We start from the raw sequence: 27,345 nt of genomic DNA, 5'->3' as shown, positions 1-27,345 counted from the left end.
GTTATAGCAAAAAAAATACATTGAAAAGTATGCGTTGACGCTATGCGCTAAAAAACCGCGAAAACTTTACGGCGTAGCCTCAAGCGCAAACTATCCAAAAAAATGTGGCCGCAAACGTTAGCGTAAACAAAAAGTCTACGCCGCAAGTATGCGGCGGATTTTTTGCGGCGTATACGTACATCTCTGATGTTGGGTTTGGACCATTTGGACTTTTGTAATAATAAGTGCTGACTACTACAGTGATTTGACAACCTCGGCGTGTTTGGACTGAGCAATTGGTTTCCATATTTCGGCTTGGCACTTGTCAACCCTGGCGCCTGGATGGTTCAACAAAAATGTTGTAACCAGCTGGGCGTTTGGCAAAGAATGTTTCTAAGAATTGTGGTTAAACTTCCATCTTGCGATCAATAAAAAGAATCAAGTCAAAATCAAGTGCAATTTGGCAACATCTTTCTCACATTCGGTTTATATCTAGACAGCAAATCAACCGTTTTTTACATTGATTCAACGTCTGCAGAGTCTTCTATGGTGTAGTGCAGTGGCTGAAATTTAGTTAATTTTTCTATTTCATTCAAGGTTTTAAACTTGTAATTTTATATAATTTGCAAAGTGAAGAAAAACCACTTGACGTCATATTCGATGACGTCATATTGAAGCCATCTATCATCGAATGATCAAGGCATCCTCAAATCTTCTTTGTTTCTTGTGACAAGAAACATTCTGTCGCTGGACATTTTGAAACAAGGCAACAGCATAAAAAAACTGCAATGATTAAACTGCAAACGTCAAAGTGCTTTCCTACATCCACTCATGTCCTTTTACTTCTGTGGTTTCACATTCTTACGTCACAATTATCTTTGATAAACTGCGTCCCACCGCGCGGCCAAAGAAGACTGCCATCTCGGCGTGATCGCTTTAACTGTGCTGGAGATTTGCCCTCTCGACACTTTCCTTCACCAAGAAGCGGAGATAATGGATTTAGGCTCAAAATTGAGGGTGAACCAAAAACCTACGAACCGTTACAGGAATACACAGGTTCGTCATGTTTGGCGTCAGTTTATTTTTAGATTTAAATTAACATATTTCAAAATTTTTAAATTCACGCTTAACATTTTTAAATCTTAATTTGTTTCATAATTTTGTTTTTCAACCAGTGACCCTTCAAAGCTCGCTTCCTGTTATATTTCGGGGATTTGCAATCCGATCTGTGACGGACGACAATAGCCCTGCTGGAGAATTCACGGTAAGACACATACTAATCACAAAATAAGACACAAAATCGGCTTATCTATGAAGTGATGTTGTATCAGAGTTGATGAGTGCAGCCTACGTTTAATAAAGAGCAGTTGATTTCAAACTCTATTGTGATATGCCAGGTACTGCATTCCCTGTTGGTAAGCAATGACAAATAAGCTAAACTAGTATCGTTAACAGGGTTCCAGTGGGTACGTTTGGACTCTGGCCTGAGATGATTTTTAGGCTGCGTGACCTTTTCTAGGGGTCCGAGAATGCAGAAACTACCGCGTAGGGTATTCTTTGGATGTAGTGTGTTTTTCGTAGAAGCGTCTTGATTTTAGAGGCCGAGGATGTCGCTGGTACCAGACCTAAATTATCTTAACAGCCCTGAGTAAAACTGAACTAAAGCGTCTTATTCAAATAGAATAAAAATTGATAATCGTTTTGAGGTGAAATAAGTTGCAAAAGTTTTTAAATGGATGGTGAAGTGATTTGCTTCACTTTATACAATCACGCGTTGCTTTGTTTGACTTCCTACTACACTATCGTTTCAAGACACTGCCTACCTTCGCAAAACTTTTCATCGAGTTGAAATCAAAAGGAATTGTTTGTTAATTGTTTATTATTGTTTTCTTTTTTTCGTTTTCAATTCTGCACTTCAGCCTGCGAACTCTCACACGTCACAAGCAATGACGTCATGCGCCAATGTCGTCACTCACAAAATTGCTGGAAAGAAGACGCGTGTTCAGGCTCGGTGGAGGGCGCCGTCTAGCGGATGTATTACCATCAGCGCCAGCGCGATTCAAAAAGGTTGGCAAGTTCCAAAGTAATAATCAACAATATTATTGTTTGTTTTTGTTATTTTTAAAAACAAGATTGGTAAAATTGGAACGGTATTCTTGTCTTTCTGTTGGCGATCGTTACGCATCTGAGTCAACAAGATCCTGTTGAAGTTTATTGATCATTAGACTATTTGCCAGTACCTGGCAAAAGTCTTGCCAAATGTTCTTAGGGAAGAATATCGCTGAATGAGCTCTGTTGATGCAAGTGACGTAGTTGTGACGCAACATGTGTCAAATATTGAGCATGTTTTACATTTATTTGCCACAAGGGAGAGGATGATTAACTGTGCCCCTGTTAACTGTGCCCCTGTTAATTGTTCCTCTATTAATTGTTTTTTTGTTAATTATGTTCCTCTGTTAACTGTGCCTCTGTTAACTGCGCCTCTTCAATAATAGTTCATGTGATACATAATATTCAATACAAAAAACTGAATGTGGTTGTTCACCAGGCATTTAATTCAATAGCAGCCTACTCATAGTTTGTTCCCTCCATTAAATGGAAAGCTATAAAAGAAACCATTTGAACTAAAACAAAATAGAGACCGAACTGGGTCCAAAAGATTTTAAGCGTTGAAAAAGGTAAAGAAATCATTCAGTTATAATAAACCTTCCCGATTTTTTATATATATCATGAATTTCCTGTATAATTGTACCCCATTCTGTTCACTGTAAACCCAGTGAGTAGAAACACCAGTAAATACGTCAAATATTTAATACCGTTCCACTATGAAACTACTTTAAAAAATAAATAATTTTACTGCAGGAATGATTTGGTTCAAAGACGACGACCGATTGTCTCTGTTCATCTGCAGTCGCAACGCCACAACGCCCACCAGCGCCCCAAGCCCCTGTTGCGCGTGCGGTGGCGCCACCTACCGGATGACGTTTTACGGTTTGTGGTCGCCCACGTCTCACCCGAAAGATTACCCAGGTAAAGTAGGTCAGAAAGATTTTGAGGGTCGAAAACCATCATCTACTTCGTAAGAAATTAATCAATCATTTTAATAAGATTTTTAATCCGCGCACTCAGTAATAGGTTTTGAAAAGCGCCATTTGTGAAATTGACTACTAATAAGTTAGGTCTTTTCGTGAAATTATTGATAAGCACAAGCTGCGCGTACGTTTTTCTTTCTTTATAATCTTGAGCCACAAACCAGGACTGGATGCAATAAAACATGACATTGAACTAAACATGGCTGAGCTGAAAGAAGTTACGCTATGAAAATTTTGCGAAATGAAAAAGTGCGTACTGTTGTTTTAAAGGTTGAAAACTACTGGTGTAGAAGATAAGTAATGCAAAGTAAGCAGTAGTAAGCGGAAAAGTAATGATTTTTGAGGTAACTGAAATTTGAAATCGACTGAGCGTACGAGGAAGGTGATTTATGAGAAACCCCGCATGCAGTGGTAGGATTCGATCGATTTGCACCTGTTTGCGCGAATCTCTTCCTATTAATAAAAAGTTAGTAGAACCGGTTCCTGGCCAACGTTTTTGAGTTGACTTAATATAACCACCGCGCAAGATTGCCAGACGTGGCTAATTCTTGTCAAAGCGAACTGGTTGCTAACTAGGTTGAACACCAATATTGCTTGCAGGGCTTACTCAGTCTGCTTTGTGTTTAACGCAACAAAGCAAGCTCTCTAACATTGCTGTGGCAATAAAACGACCTGTGTATCTATTGCAGCATTTTCAACCCATTGGTCAAACATCATCGGAGCGTCTCATTCTCCAGGATATGTTATTTGGGAATACGGGGGCTACGCGAGCGAAGGGGTCCAAAAAGTGGCCGAATGGGGCTGGCCCGGTAACCTTGAAAACGAAATTCGTTCTCAGAGCGATAGTGAGGTCATGTCGGTAATCAAGACGAAGGCACAGTGGCCCGCACACCAACCACGCAACTTGTGAGTGTGTCTTGTGCCTGTACCAACAAGTTTATGGTGTCAATCATATTCGTGGAGAAAATGGATTTTATAAATACAACAACTATTCTGTCTGAAATCGTTATTTTAAACACCTGGCCTTGTATTTTATGCCCACACTTATAAACCGTTGAACGAGGCCACCTCATGTTTGCTTTTTGGTCGTATTCAGGCAGTGGCGTGCGCAGGGGAGGGATTGAGCTATGGATTTTTGCTTAAAATAAAGCAATATTGTGAATTGTTGGTGTACGCTGGAGGGCATACCTCAATGCCCTCAAGAGTACACCACTGTAACTAGGCTTGCACATAGTGGTTGATTGTTTAGATTAAATGGACGGGAAGGCAAAGAAAACAACCGTGTCCACATTCAGACATGTCTTTAAGTGCCCTGTCAAAAACACAGCCTCATGCTTTTGAGCGGTGGCAAACTGACCCCCTTTTGAGTGCGTACCAGGACTCTCGCCACTCGGCTATGCAGCCGATATGCTCGCTAATATGTGGTAAAGCACTCCACCTTATACACTACAGACAGTCTAGCCTTAAAAGAACGCCCTACTGTTGACCAATGTTATGACGTTGTTTTCCATTTCACCAAGGAAATTCGTATACTAAAAAATGTTATTTTGTAGCTCTCAGCTTTGTCTAAGCATTAAAAATATTTGTGGTGTGACCCTTAAAAGTTGTATCTAGACATATTCGTCTTTTTCTTGCTTATGAGGCAGCAATTCAGGCAACATCTCCCAATTGTTGCAACCAGTGCATTGTCTTCATATCAGGACTAGACCTATTACACACACTCCAACCGATGCTCTGTTTTCAAGCTCCATTTTTCTTTGTTGGTTTTGTTCCCGTATTCTATTTTAACTTCATCATTTGCTGTTGTATGTCGACAAAGAGAAACAAATTTAATTTAATTTCATTTTTGGTTAGACGAGAAGCTCCTTTCGATGAATTCAATGTCGACTCCAATCGACACTTGGTGTCACTAGTCACCATGCTGGGTCCGAGCCCCGACTGGAACGTGGGCCTGTCAAAGGAATCGATGTGCACCGAAGCGTGTGGATGGGTTGGGACAAAAACGTGAGAAAAATTCACAACACCAGCCAGCAGTTCAATCATTGGTTTGACGTTTTAAAGCGTTAAATCAACGCAAAAAGTTGATTTGTTGGCAGAGTTTAAAATAGCTACAGTGTTTTTTAACAATCGATTGTTTAAACTCATGTTTTGACATAATATCGTTTCACGTTTTTGGTTTTTTGTTATTTTGCGTTGTCATTCACAATAAAGTTTTTTGAAAATCTTGAAAACATTATGTTTTTTTCGTTTTGGGCTTTTTTGTTAAATTATTGTGTTGAAAATTTAAGCAGTACAACGTTATAAAATTTTTATCAATCGGTTTTATTTCAGCAATGTTACTTCTTTCTAAATGCATCAAAAAAGTGCATTGCAGCAACAGATACACCCGCGTTTGAAAATTAAATTTTTAAGTATTTAAAAAAAAATAAAGTAAGTATTTCGGTCTGTTTGTTGATGATATAGTAAAATTCTACTTTGTTAATTTCATAGGTACAACCTTACCCCTTGGGACGCTGGAACTGACAATGGGGTCTCCTACATGTCTCCCAACTCTCCAACCAATCCTCATGAAAAAATTCGACCACTGACGTCGTCTGATCACCCCGAATCCCCATTCTTTGATGAGGCTGGTAGTCCCATTCCTCCAGTGGCTAAAATAGTTATCCACAGGCTTAGCATATCGGTATGAATTTTTCTACTTTTTACTGGAAAGCAATTCCAATGAGTATTTTTGTTTAAAAATTTCGTATTTTCCTTCTATGGCGTTTTATTTTTCTGTTGCTAGCTGCCTCGGTAAGCATCTCAGATAGCAAATTTTTTTATTTTTACATGGATTCAACGTCTGCAAACCAGACGTTGAATCAATGTAGAAATAAAGAATTTTTTTATCTGGGATAGTACCTCTTTCTATACTGGTATCTAAGTCCTTCGAAAAATTTTATTAAATTTTTAGGGTAACAAATTTGCAACTTTAAAATGTTTGCCAAGTTCCATGTAATTTTCATGGTTTTCATCGCTGTTTTTTGTATTTTTTTTTATCGTAACTTGTAAGCAGCTTGCAACATCGCTGAACAAATTGTTCGTGCACTTCCCTTTGTTTGGCAGGGTGAACAATGTGGTGACAGTGAGGTCACTGAGAACATTGACGAGACCGAGTTGCCTTCAGCCAGTCAGGAGAAGGCCAGCCCAACCTGCATGTATTCAGAATGGAATGAATGGTCTGCCTGCGGGGTTACCTGCGGCTGGGGTATAAAGGTTAGTATTGCTATTGCAGTGAAACAATGTAAGTGTATTTGTCGTAACGCTAACAATCCTTTACAACTTGAAAACAAAACATTTCAATTACCTGACATATCATGTTTAGGCAAACGTTGTAGCGGTGGGTATAGTTAATTATTGTGACAATATACAAAACATCATCACCGCGAAACACGGTTTTTATGTTGTAATGACATATTATTTTTTTGCAGTTTTATATTTTATTAACTTTTTTGCAACACTGGCCTACATGTAGCACCGTAAAAAGTTTGGTGATGCGGATTAGCACTTAATTACAGCTACTTTCATTGTTTCAACGTCTAATGACGCAAATATGACAACAGAAGACGTAAAAATTGTAACGTTTACAGGCTGGAGTTGACTTTGCTCACACAACTCCTGATTTCAAATATAGAAGTGCAGTTATTAAGCGCAACCAAGCATCATAATTCGTTAGATTGCTTCACAACTTTTTATTTTATATTTGCCATGCCAAACACTGAAATTTCTGTTTCTACATCAGACTAGGAATAGAATGGTGAAATTTCGTGCTGGTTCCGCGGCGTGTGGATCCATCATGGAAAAGGAAATCTGCCAAGGAAGTGGACAGTGCGTAAATCAAAATGACGTCACAGAATGCTTGTACTCAGGTGACAAAGTCTATTAATTTGATAAATAATAATCAATTTTTTCGCTAATTTCGGCTTTTGTTTTTTCGTACACCAGAAGATACAATGAAGTTTCATTGGTGCACAAAGAGACCTTGACCGACTTTTAGTTTGCATTGTGATGTGATAAAGCTTAATTATTTTTTCACCTTTATCGCTTTTTGCTTGTGTGAGTATAAGAGTATGCTTTCAAATACTTTTTAGATTATCAGTTTTTTCATTCTTGCACGAAGCCTGACTCACATAGAATCCATTTTCAAATCTTTTCCAGAGTGGACTTCGTGGTCGGAGTGTAGCGCCTCTTGTGGTCAATCTCTGCGCTTCAAGTCACGTGTTTTACAATGGCCATCTGAACCAGGAAACTGTCATGCGCCGTTGAAAGGTTTCCAGAATAAATCTCATCTAATATTATCAATCTTAGTTTTTGTCGTAAAAAAGTAGCTTAATGCTATTGAAGCTTACGTATCAGCTAACGATATGAAAATTGAATTTTATCACTTGCATTACCACAGTGCCGGTCTTAGGGTTTTTCGGGCCCTGTGCGGAATATGTTTTGCGGGCCCCAAGGACAATGATCCAATTCAGTAACGTATATAGAAACGGGTGGGGGGTGTTGACGGCCGGCAGGCGAAGCCTGTCGGTATGCTTGCCGAAGGCGACACCCAGCGGCGGGGGGTCTGGGGGGCCTCCCCCAGAAAATTTTGAAAAATTACTTTGAATTTGGTGCATTCTGAGAGCATGTTCAACAAAAATATGGGTATGAATATTACTGTAAAATGGTGCTGTCCGGTGGCATAGCAAAAGGATAACATCATGTTTTCTTGGGCATTTTTCGGAAATAAAGCTAAGTCTCTATGTTTTCTTGTTGCTAATTCCTGGCTGAGATATTTGAATGTTTGGTATTGGCAAAACTAGCTCTTTTAATGTAGTTTCGTTTGAAATTAGACAAACTTTGTTTTAGAGACATAGGTTAATCGCTTTTTTGCCAGATTATTACAGTTTTATTATTGATTAATTTTGTCCTTGGTTGATCAAATAACGATCTTATTCCGGTAAGCCACTAACTTTTATGCTTTAAAGTTAACCCAAAGTTTAGAAAATGTAAATAGACGTCATACATCTCGATGAGTGTCAGACAAAAAGCTTTAAGACAGTGAACTTACTTAATTTCTGATATATTCAAGTTTTGTATAACGAACCACTGTAATCAGCTATATATAAAAGGTCAGTGCAATTTTTCACAGCTGTGGATATTGCAGTGTTTCCATGGACTGTACGAGTTACCTGCAGACTACTAATGGATACTAAACAGTTGTAGAGCATTCTAGATCCTATCTATACCATACTAATTTAGTGTTGATTAGAAAGCACAAAACACTGAAAGCATAATTTTCAATATCGTGACACTACACGCGTTCCAAGGAGGGGGGGGGGGGGGTTGTAAATCCTAAACCCTCACATGGCTACGCTACTGATCCAATTTGTTTTAAGAAAATCGATTTACTTTTACTTGGTTGCATAAATATGCATAGAAAGCATGAATAAAAATACATCAAAAACACAATGCTCAAATTTCAAGAAATGTGTGCATATTGTTTTATGGGAATATTTAAGCATGAAATACAACAATGCAAAAGAAACAAGCCCAACCAAATGTACCTGTACAGCAACCAGCAAGGACTCCTTATTATGCTTAAATTGGTCGGAATCCATCTGAACTCAGAAGTAGGTACCTAGATTGAAATTGTTTGAAATGCTTGCAAAATGTCGAGCAGGTTCACTTTAGAAAAAGTTTTTACTAAAACTGCTGGCTGCCAAACTCAAAGTAACCCTGCAATTGAAGATGGGCAATATTCTCTGTCAGAGTCAGTTTCTATACAGTGGCAGAGCAGAATTTAATTAAATTGTTTGCCTCATTCCTGCAAATGCAAGTTAAAACATAATTAAGCAGGCTAGAAATGGATTCGTACATGAAACTAAGCCACAACAGGCAAAACAACAAGGGGAAATTTTGAAGACGAGTGAAGGTGTTATTATTGAAGACATCATGCATCAAGTACGTAAACCATGCAATCATGCATCTTAATACTTTGCGGTGAAATACCTCATGTTATATACAGTACAAACATATTGAAAAATAAATACAGCTACTCAATCCAAGGAAAAAAGCACATTGAGATGTCTATCTCAATAAGTTAAATATGAAGTATATATCATAACATAATAAAAAAATGAAAACCACTGCACTTGCTATTTGCATGCCACATCTAGTAGCTCAGGGTAACAACAACCTGTAAGGTTACATTTACAAACTCCCCGTGACAATTGACAATACTAAGTTGCGGAATATATATCAACAGTAAGGACCACTAGGGGAATAAGCGAGGCCTAACACAATCACAAAGCATAGTTTCATGAAGCATAGTTCTCACTCTCACACATAGCCGTATGAAACCAAACCACTTTGGGGGGGGGGGGGGGCAGAACGTAGATTTGCCCAAATCTGCACGCTTTTATAGAAATTTCCCAAATATAATGTACGGTATGCGGTGCATGATAACAATGAAAAACTAACATAAAAAGATCACCAGCTAGCTAGAATTTCTTACCAAAGTAATCAAGATAGAACAACTGAATTCATCTTTGAAGATACCTTGCTTGTGCAATGTGCATTGCTCGATGCTTCTGCACTTTGGCATAGTAGGTAGGAGTAACAAATATTGTTTTACACACCACAAATAAAAAACAACCCCACTTCAATATTCTGTATAAAAAGTATGGCAGGCTACTGGTTAAAATTATACCTATATAGACTTAGTGCACTGATCAATAGACCTTGAAGTTGAAACAATGGAGCCTGTCTGCAGGTATATGAATGCACAAATCATATCAGGAAAATCAGCAACAGGAAATATATTAGTACCGGTACTTACCAGTTATATTAGTACTTACCAATTAGTACCAGCTAGGTAAAAATTAGCCAGCACATCACATTTAGAGGAAATCGAGCATTTCTGCTATTGATCTAACATCATTGCAAGCAGATGGAGTTTGAATAAGGCAAAGCTGACCTCAGAATTTAGTGGAATTAATCTGTTACCACCAGTAGTGACATCATTTAAGATGTTGTCAAAGAAGTAGATTCACTGGTGTCATTACTGCATTTACTGCAACTAGTAAGTTATATTTTAAAAACTTAGAAATTGAAGAATGCTTTGTATAATTGCTCAACAACTCTTTTTTTAAATCCTTTTTTTCTTTGCCCCACTTTTACAATGATTAGGTATAGCTAATGGATAAATCACTAATGGAACTCTATTGTGGAGTTCAACAAACTTTGCTGGTACAAAAATTACATTGGTATATCATCAATCAATCACAGGATTATATTACTATTCAGTGAAAAAAATCCAAACAATGAATAAGTGTACAATGTAGCCTACTGCACAAACTGTATATACCTGTATCTAAATACAATAACAAGAATATTAAGATTTAAAAATTGTTTACAGAGTAATCAACTTGAAACAATTTGAAAAGATCCGGGCCCCTTAAATGTTATTTTTCAACCCATGGAATAACAATGACATTTTAGTAGTGTACTGGACTGGAAGTAACATGTATCTAAACACAGTTGCCACAAGATTGAAAATTTTGGTTTCTGTTGTCACTGAGCAATGTCAAACATTTGGTACATGGCGTTTTCAAAAAACCTGGGCCCCTCAATATTAGATTTTAAAAATTACATGCATAGGGCATAATCAGAGATTCATAGGCATAATAATGATAGTTTAATACTGGAAGTAACATGCATTTAAATTTTCACAAGAGTGAAGTTTCCTGAGTGGTTTGATACATGGCGTTTTAAAAATCCGGGACCTTTAAGTGATTAGTTTAAAAACTACATATCATATATATAGCATAATAACAATGGTTTTGTATAGAAAGTAACATGTATTCTATTTAAATGCAATTGCCACAAAACGAAATTCTGTTGTCACACTGCAATGTTAACTATTTGGCACATGGTGAAATGTCGTGGGGGGCCTAAAAGCATATAAAATTGGCCCGACGCGACAATCTCAGCACTTGCCTCACCCTAAAGCCGCAACTGACTTCAAGGATACCGGTACTTGCTTGGGAATCGAATTGAATTTTTTCCATTGGACATGACAAAAATTACTGCATTTTCTGAGTAAATTGCGGGCCCCCTAATTTGCGGGCCCTGTGCGATCGCACGGTTCGCACACCCCAAAGACCGGCACTGATTACCATCATTAGCTTCAGAGAGGGAAAGAGAGTTGTTTTATTTGTCTGTCAAACCTTGGTCAAATACGATCCAAAAATGGATAGAAGTCACATTAGCATTGAACATAATCGGCATCAACGCTAAACATGAGTATCCGCCGGAAAGCAGAAGCAGTTGTTTCTTGGACAAATCTTTCTAATAAAATAACATAATTTTGATTTTTCTGTGTTTTGGAAATCTGCATCATCTGGTGTGACGAAAAAATACGTTGTTTCTGAATACAGAAAAATACGAAAAAATACGTAACCAACGGATGCCCTGACATATAGCGACAACACGAGAGAGGACGTTGTTTCTGTGTTATTCTGCACTTTTGCCTTTGATAAAGAATTGTTAATATAACAAAGAAAATTTTTATTTTTCATCTCGTTTACTAAGTATTCTGCAGTGCATCTACTATATTTTCATAAAAATAAAAATATTTTATTCACAGAAATGTCATCGTGTGATGTAGCATCCTGCTCTTGCGAGTATTCGCCCTGGTCAGTTTGGATGGGTTGCCCTGTGACGTGCGGTGTCGGTCAGACTATCCGAAAAAGAGCGCTACAGAGCAAAGATTTGAACTGCAGTGGACCACTGATGCAAACCACGCAATGCATGGTGTCGATGTTCTGTGAAAGCGGTAAGTTATACTGGACTAGATGTTGTCAAAATAAACTCATAATACAATGATTGTTTCATTGTTGTTTAGTTTATGGAAGTCACCTCTTTCTGTTAGATACGACAAAAAGCCAAGCTTTGAACCTTTTGGTTGAAACTCAAAGACAATTCTTATTAATTAACAGAGTTTCGTAATGCGCCTGGCTGCGTTTACACGCCGTGGTCTGATTGGTCGTCTTGTCCTGTCACGTGCGGCGTCGGTCAAGCGTTTCGGAAGCGAACTCTTGTTTCATCGGATGACACGTCATGCCGCAGTTTCTACATGGAAAATACCAAGTGTATGACGTCATCGAGCTGTGACGTCACCTGTCAGTATGACGAGTGGTCGGAATGGATGCCTTGTTCAGAATCTTGTGGAGATGGAACTACATTAAGGAAAAGGTTCTTGTCGAGTAAGTTGTAGCAGCTGCAGCTGTAACTCAGAATCACATGGTTATGTTAAAAAATCTAACATTTAAAGTATTAAACCTTTTGTCCGGTGCATGTTTTATCCACTTAAGAATTTTCAATATACTGTACTTATAGTCTATCTTATTTCATATCTTTATATTTATGTATACCTTATACGTATTTATAATTTATTTATATTAAATCACAAGCGTACGACATTTACTTCCGCTCCGCTTTAACTATTGCGTAATTGATGAGGATTGAAAGCAGCAATGATTGCTATCACCATGTCTCCGAGTTTTTTGGGAATTGTTCCACATTTCTTTCCACCAGCTGCCTACATGTGTTGTTTCGTACATTTATGTGTTTAATTCTAAAAAACACATTTTTTTTATTTTTCTTCCAGGAGACAATACTGAAGAAGATTGTGAAGACTTCGAAATGGAAACTACCACATGTCACAATTCTGTTTGTGATGAACAATCAACTTCAGAATGTTCCTACATGCCGTGGATTGCTTGGATGCCTTGTTCGGCTACCTGCGGAAAAGGTTTAACCCTTTTCTCCTCAAGGAGGGCACAGATATGCTCTCTCATATTTTTTTCTGATTTACTGAAAACACAGTAATGCCATGCACTTAGTTTGACTTGGTTTTCTGTGGAAAATGTGCAAATGTTTAAACCTAACAGCCCCATAAAAAGTAAAAATTTCATAACCTAACCGACAAACACTGAACTGTGGGCAATGTTAATACCTAGAGGTGTCTGAAACAAACATTTTAAAAGTGGTCCATATCAATTAATAACCAAGGAAAAACCTGGTTTAAAATAAATATTGTTGCCTTGGTTTCTTTTTGCTTCAAATTAAGTTGTTAAAGCTTTGGTAGAGAATTTGCTTTGTTAAACCATGGACCCACAACCGCAACACATACTCCACGAATGCCCCATCTCACGGTCCCCAAGTGGAATCATTGGTATTCGCAAACTGGACCCAACTACCGTATCATGGCTGCACGATGAGGCATTGCCAATCTAAGCTACTACAAGTCAAACGAGAGAGAGAGAACCATGGACCGACAAAGCAACTTGAACGGGTTTAACATAACGTGTTACACTAAAAAAACAACTAATTAAAATAAAATACTCTAACGTTTTCGACACGTACTTGTGTCCTCATCAGAAATTACAAATCTGCAATATACATAAAATAAAAATTATTGAGATAAATCTGACTTTGCACTATAACTGCAACGACACTCCGAACTGAAAATCAAAAGCTCAACGAGTGATTCAAAAATGATTACAAGTAAATAACACGGCTTTGTCTGCCAATTAAGTTGTTATTGAAGAGTTGCGTTGTATGCTGGTTTTCAAAACGTAAAAGTCCGTTGCATTCAAAATAAAATTGGTTCTGAACATGTCTGATATTGGCTGTCTCTTGACAAATTAGATCTAAAACTAATTTGTTTATCTTAAAATTGTACAAGCGATTATTCAAGCGTTTTATTGCATCTTGAACTAGTTCATGGATCATTGTATATTTTATCCTTTGCTTTCAAACTGCAAAGCTATAATAAGGATTGGGAATGTTACTTTTGGCTAGATTTTTCATATTTTGTGACCTCTCGTTTTTCAGCTTTATATATCAGGGCACCGTTCTGTCAGTCATCATTTGGTATCTTCATCATCATCAATTAGTGAATATTTATGAATTTCTGTGTGATTACCAGGGGAAACGTTTCGAAAGCGATTTCTGAATCGATCAGCAAGCTCTTCCAATTGCCAGGACTTTGAAATGGAGACGAATATTTGCATGGTGTCATGTGACGTCACGGCGACGTCATCAGGATGCTTGTACTCTGATTGGACGCCTTGGACTCCGTGCCACCAATCATGTGAAACTTTTCGAAAACGGTATGTCTTAGTTTTCTCAAGCTATGAACTAACAAATAAAATTTGCAACAAAAAGTTGGTTAAAACTCAACAATATTATGTAAAAATGACGAAGTTTACCAGCTGAGTTGTAAGAGTTTTACTTTAGTCGAACCTGAACTTGGAGCTTCTTCTGTTAGATCGGAGAATTTCTTGATGGGAGCGGAAATTATCAAGATCGGATCAGAAAGTGCCATTCAGTTTTAGGGAGACCATTGACTTCTATTTCATTATACATCTTCTTATTCGAAACAACAGAAAACTTTGCAAACCAACACGTGAAATTTGGCTGAAATGAATCAAATTGGCAATTAGTTAATGCTTTGACACCTATTTAAATACACATATTTGAAACTTACACTGATTAGATTAAATTTAACCAAAAATCTCTTAAGTTTTCCGCACAAAACAGCAGCCTAACAACTTGGTTTTTCGTTGTGAAAAGTAAACTTTAATCTTTACTGTAAAGCTTTGAATACTCTGGGCCAATCAAACTTGATGACTTTCTGTCTCTTGTTTAGTGACTTTCTTAGGTTAGTTTATTTCACAATAATTTACGTATTTCAACAATATTTTCGGTATGTTCAGGTCTCTTCTTCAATCGCTCACCGGACAAAGATGTGACGACGTTGTCATGGAAACAAAGACATGCTCCACCTCTCATTGTCGTGATAGTAAATACTTTCTCTAATTGTTGCATGGGTTCTTGCTGTGGCCTGCTGTTAACCTTTATCATCACTCGCCAGCCTGAAAGCCAACAAGGCTGATCTTGTTTAGGTGGCTGGTAAACTATCCTATTATAAATATGACGTGATCAAGCAAGAATTTCTTAAAAATGCCACATTCTTATCCATTTTAATCAAGACCTTTTCATAACTTTCTCTTTGTTTGAATAGCAGCTATTGGTCAAAGCTGTATTTCTAAAGTCTTCTTCATCAGTTTGAATCATAACCGTATAGGAGATATATGGATGCAGGGCGTGGGGTCGGTCGTTCCTCTGCTACAAAAAGTCGAAAGTTTGGGCAAAAATGTTTAGTTATTTGAGAAAATAGTAAAAAACTGTAAATTGTTGCCTTTTTAGAAATATATTTGCAAAAATGAGATTTGGGTAAATTTTGTTTGCATCGCAAAAATTTTATATTGTTCTACCGCCAGGGCCCACAAGAGGGGGGGACAACCGGTGCATTGCACCGGGGCCCGGTGAGCTCAGGGGGGCCCGACAACATGTCTAAATTCACGCGCTAAAAATTTCAACAACTTTGCATAAAATATTGTTTTTATATCATATTTGTTCCGTGTTTCGATTGGGCCCCCTCATGGGTGTGCCCTTATTTAAAACTACAGAATTTTCAATTATTTCAGTTTAGGGGGGGCCGACAAAATGTTTAAATTTGCATCGGTTTAAATTGTGCAAAGGTTGATTTTTCATAAAATATTGTTTTTTATATTACAGTAGTTCCGTGTTTCGATTGGGCCCCCTCTGGAGTATGCCCTTTTTTAAAAATACATAATTTTCAATTTTTTTAGTTCAAGGGGGCCCGTCAAAATGTTTAAATTTGCGTGCTGAAGTCGATTTTGCATAAAATATTGTTTTTTATATTAGTTTTGTATTTCGATTGGCCCATCATGGGCATTCCTTTTTAAAAAACTACAGAATTTTTAATTTTTTTAGTTCAAGGGGGCCCGACAAAATGTTAATATTTTAGCGCTAAGGTCTTGTTGATTTGGCCAGGCTAACCATCGAATCAAAACTAGCCAAAACAATTGATTTTGACACATCAGAAATTTTTCTGGTAGAAAGGCTAGAAAAGCTCCTCTAAAAAATATAGGCTTTATGTGAATAGGCTTGTTTCAGAGAGTAGATTTTATGTCATATTTCAGTGTGTGCAGGCCTTGAATTTGCAGTTTTTGTGGAGGTCCAACTGAACTGCCTCCTTCGGCTTGTTAAAAATGCAACACCAAGTCAAATTAAATCATTTGCAGATTTTCATTGTCTATTGTAAACACTTCAAGGCTACTACTGGTAAACAAGAGAGATACCCTGAGGCAACTTCCAAAATGTATAACTGTACATTCTTACTCTACAATTAACAATAGTTAGATCAGATGTGTACTGTGCAGTCACTGCTTTGTAATCCTGTTGGAAGTCTAGGTGTAATCATGACAGAGACTAGCGAACATGTCCACCGGCAAGGCCTGCAATCCCTGCATAGTTGAATGTGGTGGAAATGTCTGTCAATGATTTGGAGGGCTGTATGTGTGTTTTATTGTGAATATTTCAGTGTTTATGTTTAATGCAAATATTGCAGTGTGAGTGAATATTTCAGTTTATTTCAATGTTTTAATTTCAGTGTTAGTCTGGGTGCTTTAATGTGAATATTTGGGTGTGTATGTTTTAATCAGTAGTTGATTGATCAGGGTAGGTTACAGTAATTACACAGAAAGTAATCCATGCATGTTTCTGACAAATTGTCAGTTTATGACACTTAAGCAAGCAGTGACTGTTATGTGTATTGAAATATTGTTAGAGTTGCTGAGCAAGATGTTCTCACTGTCACTTTTTCAGTACGGTACAAAACTGTTTTTTTTGGTTACAAATTATCGAAGTAGCTATTTTTTACCCACTTGTTGCCATGGTTACAATCCGGTGTTACCAGAGTTAAGATTAAAGTCAGGAAGGATTAAGGTAAGGGTTAGGAATAAAGTTAGGGTTTTGATCTTTGCCCAGGACTAACAAAAAATTTCCACAATACAAGTTTTTGTTTTCAACAGCTTTAAACTTTTCTCAAATTGCAGCATTCCTTATCTGGCAACGCTACTGAGGCTATATTTACACTATAGTATATAGTGTAAATATATCTAAACACAGCCTACAATTATACTGAAATCATGAAACTTCTCTGATCTCTGATATATATACAGTACAATATTTTTGAGTTTTTAGGGTTTGTTAATTCATTTTGCTATATTAATGCAAGCAAGTTTCATAAAAGCAGTGCTGGAAAATAATTTTTGTCTTTGTAGCAGGGCCAAATGTCATAACAGTCTAACAGAAATTGAAAAAAAAAGATGAGTGAAAGTGCGATATTTGAGTAAAAAATCATAGGTCTTTACTTCTGTTGAAGTACAAGTACTTTTAATTCTAGACAGAATTAGAAGTGTCCTAGTTGCAGTGCAACCTACTTTTTCCAGCACTGCAGAAAGGTGCTGATTTTCAAAAATATGTTCAGTATATGAATATCAACAAATATATATATATTTTTTTCTTAAGTTTTTCTTTTTGTTTGTTTTCACTATTATTTCTTAGCAGTCTTTTTTGGCCAGGCCATTCCAATCTTATTCTTGAATTTCAGGAAAAGTGTCAATATTGATTCAAACAGGCATTCTGTAGTTATGCAAGGTGTCTGTAAAGTCTCGATACATAGTATAGTGATAGATGTAGGTACATTTACATCATTGGTAGATTGAAAATAGAAATATATTCAACTTTGTTTTCTACTGAGTACTGACCACTTGCTGTGGAAATGAAGAGAAAGTGACCTCCAATCCTGCATAAATGCAATTTTACTCAAACAAGCAAAGAAAACCAAAGGAGTGAAAATAAAAAGCAACAGCCTATTGAGTATTGATCCAGAAATGAACTTGGTATTTCTTAATGTCATGAACCAATAGCAATGCATTCTTCATGTATTGATGAATTTAAAGTTGTAAACACCACTACAATACTGCATTCTTTGTGAAATAATGGAGTGTTAAACCTAATGTATTCTTTGTATTATATTTTAAACAGATCTGATATTAAAATAGAAACACTGTTCAGAACACCATGTGTGCATTGGCCTTGTGGATTAACCCGCACCACAAATTTTGCTTGTGATTTGTGAGATCATGCGACATGTCGCGCTGGGGGGGCCCGGCAGCAACATCTGCACCGGGGCCCGGCAGGGCTCTTGGAGGCCCTGTCTACCGCTATGTGCTAATGTCACAGAAAAATGTGCAGAATGAGATCAAAACCAAGGGGTGGGAAACATGTTTGTTTGATGAAAGATAGTGCTTAAACATTGAGATGCTATTGTTGTTGATGTTTAGAGGAAAATGTCCCGGTTTGTGATGCTTCACCATGGCAACTGTGGAGCGATTGCTTGTCGTCAAAATGCGGAAAAATCGGCCAACGAAAAAGAAGACGGATGTTGATAGGGAGATCCTCTTCAAGCGAATGCATAAAGCCGCTACTGAAACAAAAAGAAAGATGTCCTGCTAAAAAATGTGGTGAGTAAAACAAACCATAAAACCATGGCGTGGATTAACAGTTTGCATTTCACAACAAGGTTGTAAGTGTGGCCTGTTTTAAGTCGGAGCCCAACTCAAACTCTGCTCCCCAGAAATCGATTAAAATTTTACAAAATCTAAAGAATTTTTTTTAATTGACGCGATACCACTGAATCATGTTGGCCATTATTACATACTTAGTTTTTGTTGCTGATTAAAAGAAACTGCTATGTTTACCAGCAAAAAGCAAAACTACAAAACGGTTTGTCACGTGTCAAGATAGTTTGCAAACACACTAGCTTTCGCATAAATATTTGTAGGCCTATATTCAGGCGGTTGATATCTTAGACTCGGTAGCAATGAGATTTTTTGGACCCAAATTTAAAAAAAATTGTAAAAAAAACGCACTGTATCCAAAGGATACGCAGTGGTTTTTTCATAATCCCGAGCCCCTTGAAAAAGTTTCGGGCCCCTAAAATTATCCCTTGTCCAAGTCCAAAACTTCTCCCCAGATCCCCTGTCAACTCTACTGTGTTTATCGTCGTCTATACAACATTCTCAGATGTTGAAGAGAATAAGTCGGGTTTGTATTGTTGAAAGAAGTAGGCCCATTGTTTTCAGACATTGCATCGATATTTAACAAAGTTTTCAAACCTAGGCAGCAAATGCTTGATGACGCCATGGAGTGACTGGACTTCGTGTGAGTGTTCATCCGGAAGAGGGCGTAGAAAGCAATCTCGTCGACGAAGAATTCGAACATATCCGAGACGGGGAGAGCTGCCATGTGGAAAACGCGTGGAAAAGCGTCTGTGCCGGTGCACATAAGCTTTAATTATGTACATATGTAGCGATAATGTACCGCATCCATATGTTACACCTGAATTGTAACAGTGCCTTACCGACATTTTGTAAACCACACTATGCAAATACACATTTTCCTATTCACACAATTTTTTTTTATTTGTATTTCAAGCTGAAGTAAATTTTTAGCATATCATGGGATAATGATTTTTCTTGTTAAAGTATATAGCAGAAACACAGTACGGTAGCTAAATGTTTGCATTGAGAATCAGATAGCAGAAATTTGTTGACCTGAGTTTAAAAACGATAACAATCTCAGTGTAGTGCATGATAGCTTTTATACTTACGATGTTTGACCTACTTCGATTAAAAAGTGTATATAGAAATTGACAAACAAATTATTTGGCAACCTTGGTAGCTGCGAGACCGCAGTACTTCCTGAACAGTTAGGCTACATAGCAAGCAGTGGTATACGGAGTCACAGATCCAGCTCCACTCCGCAATTTGAGACTCCAAAAGCTCCGAATCCGAACGCAAACCACAAACTACAACTCAGGTTTTTAATATTATAATAGTTATACCTTTCTTATTCATTATCATGAAAATATAAGCACATTTTAATTGAAAACTTAAAAAGAAAATCATAGAAGTAGGTAGGCCTAACACAAAAATTAACAATTGTGCCAAGTAGGCCTATCGCTTAAATATTTGTACGCTAAAAGCATCAAAAGTGGGAAAAACTAACCGGAAAAGGCGATCTGGTATCTGGTACTATGACACTTCCTCAAATGGGCTTTTTTTTTTTTTTAAATTTCATCTAATTAATATCGTATGTAATTTTTCGTTCGTTTTGGTCCACTAGTGCTGAAATCTATTTATATTGTAGGCTAATTTTGTTTCGAATAATGTTTGTTTCGGTCCAGTTGTGCTGAAGAGTTCTAATGAACGAAAACATGTTCCACAACATAAATTAAATTATATTTATTGAAATACTATTGGGAGTGTTAGCCTGGTCAAATGTTTTAAGGTTCAGATTTTTAGGGGAAAAAAGCTATTGATTTGTTTTCTAAAAGCATCAACTGGCAAAAAATCAAAGTCTGGCTCCTGTTTTTTCAAGAGTTTCTAATTCTACTTGTCTACTCCGACTCCTAAATAGGCCTACTTCAAAAAGACGTCTGCACATCTCTGATAGCTAGCCAAGCCAGACTAGTCAAGCGTTCGCTGTCTAACAATAAGATTTCAGAAAGGATGATATGACTGGACAAAAGAGAGAATAATTTCATTGGTACCAGGCCAAAATTTTCAATTCAATTCTATAAAAATTCAATTCAATTATTTCTAGAAAAGTATTTTTCGATAGTGGTATGTGATGGCAAAACGTGGCATGTGATAAGTCATGGTTCTTGTAAATGCAAACTTTAAAAACGATACCGATTGTGTTCTCTCTTGCATAACGCAATAAGGTTAAGTCAGGTAGGCTAATATTAATGTGATGACATTCTAAATCTGATATAAAATTAAAAATAAGCCCTGTTTCTGAAAGGCCTCAGCAGTTGCAGGCGACAATAAAAACCATAACATTATTATTATTAATTATTATTACAAAGAAGTTAAACTAGCTCAATGGCTGAATGGCCATCGCCTTCGGCTCTAGTGTTGGTAGCCTATATCTGGGTTCGATTCTAGGTCCGGTCCTATCCTATCAAAATATCTTTTAAAACAGTACCAGGTGAGGATAAGTCGGGTAAAAATGTGAAGGCATCGTAAATCTAATATAAAAATGAACCCTGTCGCTAAAAGACCTCAGCTAAAGTAGAAGACAATAAATAAATAAACCATTACATCATTATTTTTGCACAGGTTGAAACTGACCTTGTCTGTCCTTATTGCAAAGAGGACAATAGAAACGTTTGGACAAATATATTAGTGAACAGTTGAAAAGTTGTAGGCTAACCTTCAACACATTGGTTTGGTTTTGAATCTTTATCCTGGGACTGACAAAGCCCTGATAGGTTATTCCTGGTAGATTCGCATACTTGTAGAGGCTCTTGATTCAGGGCCGGTTACCGAGATTGGCAGAGTGAAGTTTTCTGATTGTTGAAGTGTTGATGCCGGGGAATTAATCCATTCACTAGGTTCCGCTGAATGGAGAGCAGTCCTGAAATGCGTTGCTCAAGCGCACACCCCGAGAGTCGAACTTGCGCCGCGTGATCTTGAGCCGGGCGCGTAACCACTGAGCTAACGGGGCGGACATTGCAGACGTTGAGTCAATGTAATATGAAATAGCACATCATTGTCAAACTACATTACAATAGAAAAGAGGATGGTGATAAAAATTATGTAATCTGTCAAAAAGTTGCGTCAAAAATACACTAAATGTACAATTTAGGTTCCACAAAAGGAAAAATATTTCGTTAGATATATTAAGAAATTATTATTTATTTTGTTCGGACTGCTCAACATTCAGTTGAACCTATTTCTTTGCAGCGGTTTAGCTCAAGCCGTATTATTTAGTGATGTTTGTTAATTCCGTGCTCTTCAACAGGGGGTACCGTGAGTTTTGAGGGTTCCTTCCTCGTTTATTCATGGAAATTGATTTCTTGCTTCAGCATTTTGATGCGTCATTCCGATTGTGTTCAACTGTTTTATTTGCATCAATAACGCACAGGTACAAGCTAAAAGCGGCGGTCGATTACCTTTGTGGCAAGAATACGGTGCGATACTGATGAGCCCAGCCTCATGGGCGAAACACGTGTCTATCGCTGTTAATTCTTGCTACAAATCGGCTGCCCAGAAACTTATCGTTTATTGGAGGTCTGAATGGCTAGCGTGGAAGCTACACCATTATGGTTAGCGAATCGCAACTGCTGCTCGCTGTACTAGTGAGTGATCAGCCTTGTGCTGATGGCCGGGAAGAACGTCCCTTCTTCACAAACATAGCCATGTCGAAGACTTTAAAAAACCGGCCTGCCATAGAGTCGGTAAGTTGCTGCTGTGGAAGGAAAGTGTAGATTGAAAATTCTATGCGACTCGTCCGCAAAATTTAGAATGGCGGAGCGGGCCAGGGAGACAGGCTTAGCTTAAAAGATCGGCAAACGCCCGTCGTGTGGGTATGAGGGCTGATTGCTGATACCGACCGTAGTTTGATGCCCAAGCAGCGCCCACTTCTCCATCACATGACCGTAACACATGCCTACATTTGATCTCATATCCGGTCTGCCTGTAGGCAGAGCGGATAAAGTTTGGGGTTTCTCGCGAAGAATAGAAACTGAGCTCAGGGATATCTAAAGAAGGGGATGCGAAGGCTCACAGCGATTGCCTTATTCTTATGACACTACCAGGGCGGTAGTTTGTAGTGCGTAAAACATGCAGTTCTTTTCACAATTGCAGAAAGTTTTGTTGTGCAACTGGTACAGTCAGCTAAAGATGACAGTTAGTAAATGTTACATAGAGCATATTTAAAGAATACTTGTTTGGAAAGACAGTTGAAAAGTTACAAGTTAGCTGCTTTTCTTAACAAAGTCTTTGCAGTAGGCCAGATTTAAAGCAAATAAACGGGTAGTTGAATTAACAAGTAACCATGAGCGTGCAGTGAGTATCCAGGCTTGATACTGATAGCGCAATGCAGGTTATCATAACATAAGAGTTATTAAACTACTAACAGTGCCGATTGTTAGTTTACGGTAAACAGAGATTATTTACGATAAACAGAAGCCCTTCTATTGTCAGACGTATCAAAAGCCTTCATATCCCCTTCTCTAGATATCCCTGACTGAGCTATTCAAGAAAATTTAAACTTTTGTGGAAGACGAAAGTTAAATAAAATCTGGAGCGAAGGCTCAATTAATTGGTGTAAAAAAACGGGTAGGTGGGAATATAGTGTAGGTCTATGGGCTACTTTACCCACTGAAAAAACGTATAGACTGTGAACCAACGAGCACGGATTTGCACTATGGCCAGACGTGGGGGCAGATTCGCCCAGTTAGGTCTGGGGGACTAGCGATCGAAGCGCAGACATGACTATTGGCTATGTTAAGCTTACCAGAAAATATGTAGGCCTATAGTAGTGGGATGCAACTTTGGAGGTTGCATCGAGTTGATCAGGAGATCATGTTTTTCGATGTTGGCACAAATAAATGTCTAAATAATTTTCTAGCTGTTGGACACAGCATTTGAAATTAGGTCAATTTATTGTTTCTTGTCCAAAGTATAGGCCACCTGGCAAATATTCTCTCAAATTGGTGTTTTTCTTGTTAGGCACTTTAACGTATTACGCTTTCCCAAAGCAATAACGCAATCATGCGTGACATATGACATCACTGATGTAGTGATGTTTGAAACCACCTGATTGCAGCCAAAGATTCTTTTTGCACTCAATTCAGTTACGTACAGACTGTAGCCTACTATTCACACACTTCAAACCATGTGTCTTGGTCGATTCCTGTCTATGACGTCATGATATTTTTTACCAGAGCGGAGACCTGACGACCTGTACACCAGGACCAGCTTCGAATTTTCAACATAATTGTTTTACTGATCAGCAGTGGTTTGGTTTGGTTTTAAACCTATCCTCGAACAAAGCCTTGATAGTTTATTCCTGGTAGTTTCACCTACTTGTAGAGTAGAGGCTTTTGCCGCAGGGTCGGTTACCGAGATTGACATTGAATTGATCTGACATGTCTGACAGCTTTTGGGATCTAATTTGTGTTTGTTTGATTTCTATGTTCATATACAATCTTCTCATGTTTTGGCATGCATTTACTAAGCGCCACATTGCGATTGTAACCTTATTCAACGTTTCATTATTTTCTCTAAGTGTTTTCAGTATAATTTTCATCAGTAGGCTAATATTTTTTTTGTAAAATACTGCTGCAGGGGTGGAAGCTGACTTGGTGACCTCATAAGGTCTTTCGCTTCCTTCCTCTCTCACTTCTATGTAATGTACCAGTGTGAGTGTATTGTCGTAATACCGTAATTTGAGAAAAAAATAAACCAGTGATTGATTGATTGACAGAGTGAAGTTTCCGATTGTTGAAGTGTTGTTGTCCGGGAATTATTCCATCCATTAGGTGCCGCTGAATGGAGAACAGTCCTAAGAATTAAGAATGCGATGCTCAAGCGCACACCCCGAGAGTCGAACGGTAGCCTATAGGCCTATTGTAATTTTGTAGCTTAGTCCAGTGTTAACAGCTCTAGAAATAAAGTTGCGAGAGCACCAGATTTTTAACAGCAAAAATTGTGAGAAATAAAGACAATGTAAAAGTTAAGGTCCAAACTCCAAAGATGCAAATAGTAAAGTAATTTTCTCATTTTTTGGAGCACAGACAGACATATAGGAAGAGTTGCCATACCCTCCTTATTTCTAAAATTTGTCCTTATTTCGAAGGACCAGGTCTTAGAGAACTTAATTGTCCTTATTTCTAAGAAATGTCCTTGTTTTCGACTTGCGTCCTTTTTTGTCTTATTTTCAACAATTACAGAACTTCGATCGTTTTCCTCTGGTACGGTATCCGGTGTTGCATAATATTTCAAAATTAGTTTAATTAGTTTCCTCTAGTCATCAGATTCTTCAACGCCAAAGTTGGAGTGCGAGTGCGTTTTCTTGATCTGCGATCGATGCCAGGCGAGACCTCGGCACAGATCACGAACTTTATTCTCTCCTTTATTCAAGAGAATGGCCTAGATATGAAACAGCTGTCATCCTTTTGTGCCGATAATGCACCAGTGAATTTTAGAGGATCACAGCACAGTGGGAAAAACGTCTTCTTTCGTCTCAAAGAACAAACATTGCATCTGATCCCAGTCGGCTGCCCTGCTTATATTTTGCATAATGCAGCAGAGAAGGGATCAGAGCGCCTCACACTTGACATAGAAACAATCGTACTGAAGATTGGTACCCACTTCAAAAGCCAAACTGGTAGGGTGATGAGGCTCACGCATTTCTGTGAGGAGCTTGATAGCAACTAAGTTACTTGACTATACCAACTCACACGCCGACTCGATGGATCACACTTGATGCTGTACTCGAGCGAATGATCGATCTCTGGGAAATCACTCAAAGTAGCCTACATTTTCTTTTGCTGAAACATCCACCAAGAATATTGGAGGATTTCTTTAAATCAGAAGAGTCACTGGTCATCGTATCATTCCTCCACAGCGATCTCTTGCTCTTCAATAAACCACTGTTACTGTTGCAAAAGTCAACTGCATTGTTTCCAGAACTGGCAGAGATAATTGAATCTTTCAGGATCAAAATATTGCAACGCCAGAGTTCAGGGTTTTTCAGAGCAAAAACAGACGAACTACTAAGAACAGTCGATAAAGAGCATGCTAAGGTTCTCAAAGCGAGCTTCTAGGAGTTCAACCATTACCTTGGAATATATCAACAATTCAACAAGTGGTATCGATTTGAGAAGCATCGAACACACATCAACTGGATTCTGCTGAAAGATCAAGCAATAGAGTACGAGGAAGTCAACGGGTTGGCGAAGCAAGTTTATCCACTAATGGCAATGAAGCATGAGTTCTTCGATGAGGTTTCGGCTGTTAACGCTCTGCTCAAGAAGATTCCAGATGATGTGTCCCGCATTCCGCAAGGATGAACCTGAGGCCAAGTAGGCCTAGATGAAGATCTTTATCGGAAACGACTCTTTTCCGCTGCTCTACAAGCTGGTTAGCATCATTTCTCCCTTCCGGTAAGCATTGCGTTTGTGGAAAGAGTGTTCTCTCTTGTTTCGGCGCAGTGGACCAAGGAAAAGAACAGACTTAGTAAAATAACAGTCAGTTCAGTTCAGTTCAGTTCAGTTGTTTTTTTATTTCTGACCATCATATCAAAACAATACACATCAACATAGCAAAGGTCAAGAAAAAGGTAGAAGCGACAAAACGCGAACGTTAAAACGTGCTTGTGATCGAAGTAAGTTATTGAGTTGAAAAAAATTTGGCACGGTCGCAACACCTTCAGAAAAATTTAAGATATAAAGGGAAAATAAAAAAATAAAAAATGTTACAAAACAAATAAACATATATAGGCTATAACTTTATTAGCCTACATAACTTTAGCTGATATATTGAAGATTTGTATGGACAGTTGCTGTGAAGATCGGCCATGGTGCGTTATCAAGAGTGCTGATGGTCATAAGGGGAACACGTCTTGATGCGTTTAGCTCATAGCAAAGAGCAAGGCAGGCAAAGAAAACCCCACAAAGAAATCCTACCACGGGCAAAGCCATTTCAAGCGCAACGCACCAGGCCTTGCACGACTCACAAAATAGATAGGCTATAACTTGACGACATGAAACAATGACAAAAAACAAATAAAACAAACTAGCAAAAAACAACATCATCATCTTGCGGAAATTCAATTATACCCAGGGAAGTTATGTCTTAAAGATATCAAGCGTGCTTTGATAAAAGTTGCGTTGATAAAGCGATAATTTTAGACCCCAGTCAGCTAAACTCGCCACACCCACACAGTCAAATCCCAGCTACAAGTAAGAAAGGTAAACCTAGACCTGAGCTGCCGTGAGATCCATGAAGCAATTTCTAATAACAAAGAGTTGCTAAAGCAGATTGTTTCTGGCAAAAAGTATGGAATATGATATGACACGGCTGGTATAAATACAAAGTAGGCTATATCCAGTGCTAATCTAACTTTTCGGTTGTCCTTATTTTTGAGTTCATGTCGATGGCAACCCTGCATAGGCCTACACTATTGTTTTTCTCATGTCTATGGTCATGGTTGCCAGTTTGGATTTTTTAAAGCCAAATTTGAAAATTTAGGCTTTTTTTAAACCTCTTTGGATTTTTTTTGTGTAAAAAAAAATCCACATAAAATTTGGCTTTTTTAGGCTTTTTTTTGTTTCATTCAAAAAATTCGTGAGTGTTATGTTAAGAAGAGATCCAACTATCACAAAAAGAGAAAAATTGCCTCGAAAACCTTAAAGTGTTAACTCAATAAACAGTGTAACATGTTGTGATGCAATGAC

The 27,345-nt window shown here is 37.9% G+C and overlaps 1 protein-coding gene across 1 annotated transcript; it reads left to right on the top strand.

Moving 5' to 3' along the window:
* Positions 1–580: 580 nt before the first annotated feature.
* LOC145786440 (spondin-1-like) lies at positions 581–19,506 on the top strand. The gene is made up of 17 exons (XM_082598096.1): positions 581–1,035; positions 1,155–1,243; positions 1,899–2,046; positions 2,842–3,009; positions 3,761–3,977; positions 4,926–5,075; positions 5,562–5,754; positions 6,177–6,326; positions 6,853–6,979; positions 7,269–7,379; positions 11,740–11,928; positions 12,092–12,358; positions 12,763–12,906; positions 14,086–14,269; positions 14,876–14,961; positions 18,377–18,556; positions 19,215–19,506. Exons 1-17 carry the CDS (start codon positions 768–770, stop codon positions 19,379–19,381), a joined length of 2,838 nt encoding a protein of 945 aa, XP_082454222.1. The 5' UTR covers positions 581–767; the 3' UTR covers positions 19,382–19,506.
* Positions 19,507–27,345: the final 7,839 nt, after the last annotated feature.

This window comes from Aplidium turbinatum, chromosome 17 (assembly GCF_918807975.1).
Source record: "Aplidium turbinatum chromosome 17, kaAplTurb1.1, whole genome shotgun sequence".
NCBI lineage: Eukaryota > Metazoa > Chordata > Ascidiacea > Aplousobranchia > Polyclinidae > Aplidium > Aplidium turbinatum.
This window is presented reverse-complemented; position numbering and strand designations above follow the sequence as displayed.

What these genes read in the sequence shown, in the direction of transcription:
- LOC145786440 (XM_082598096.1), top strand. Translation starts at nt 768, where the DNA reads ATGATTAAACTGCAAACGTCAAAGTGCTTTCCTACATCCACTCATGTC. An exon ending in GGATGGGTTGGGACAAAAAC is followed by an intron (nt 5,076 to 5,561) that starts GTGAGAAAAATT and finishes TTAATTTCATAG; the next exon opens with GTACAACCTTACCCCTTGGG. An exon ending in TCCACAGGCTTAGCATATCG is followed by an intron (nt 5,755 to 6,176) that starts GTATGAATTTTT and finishes TTTGTTTGGCAG; the next exon opens with GGTGAACAATGTGGTGACAG.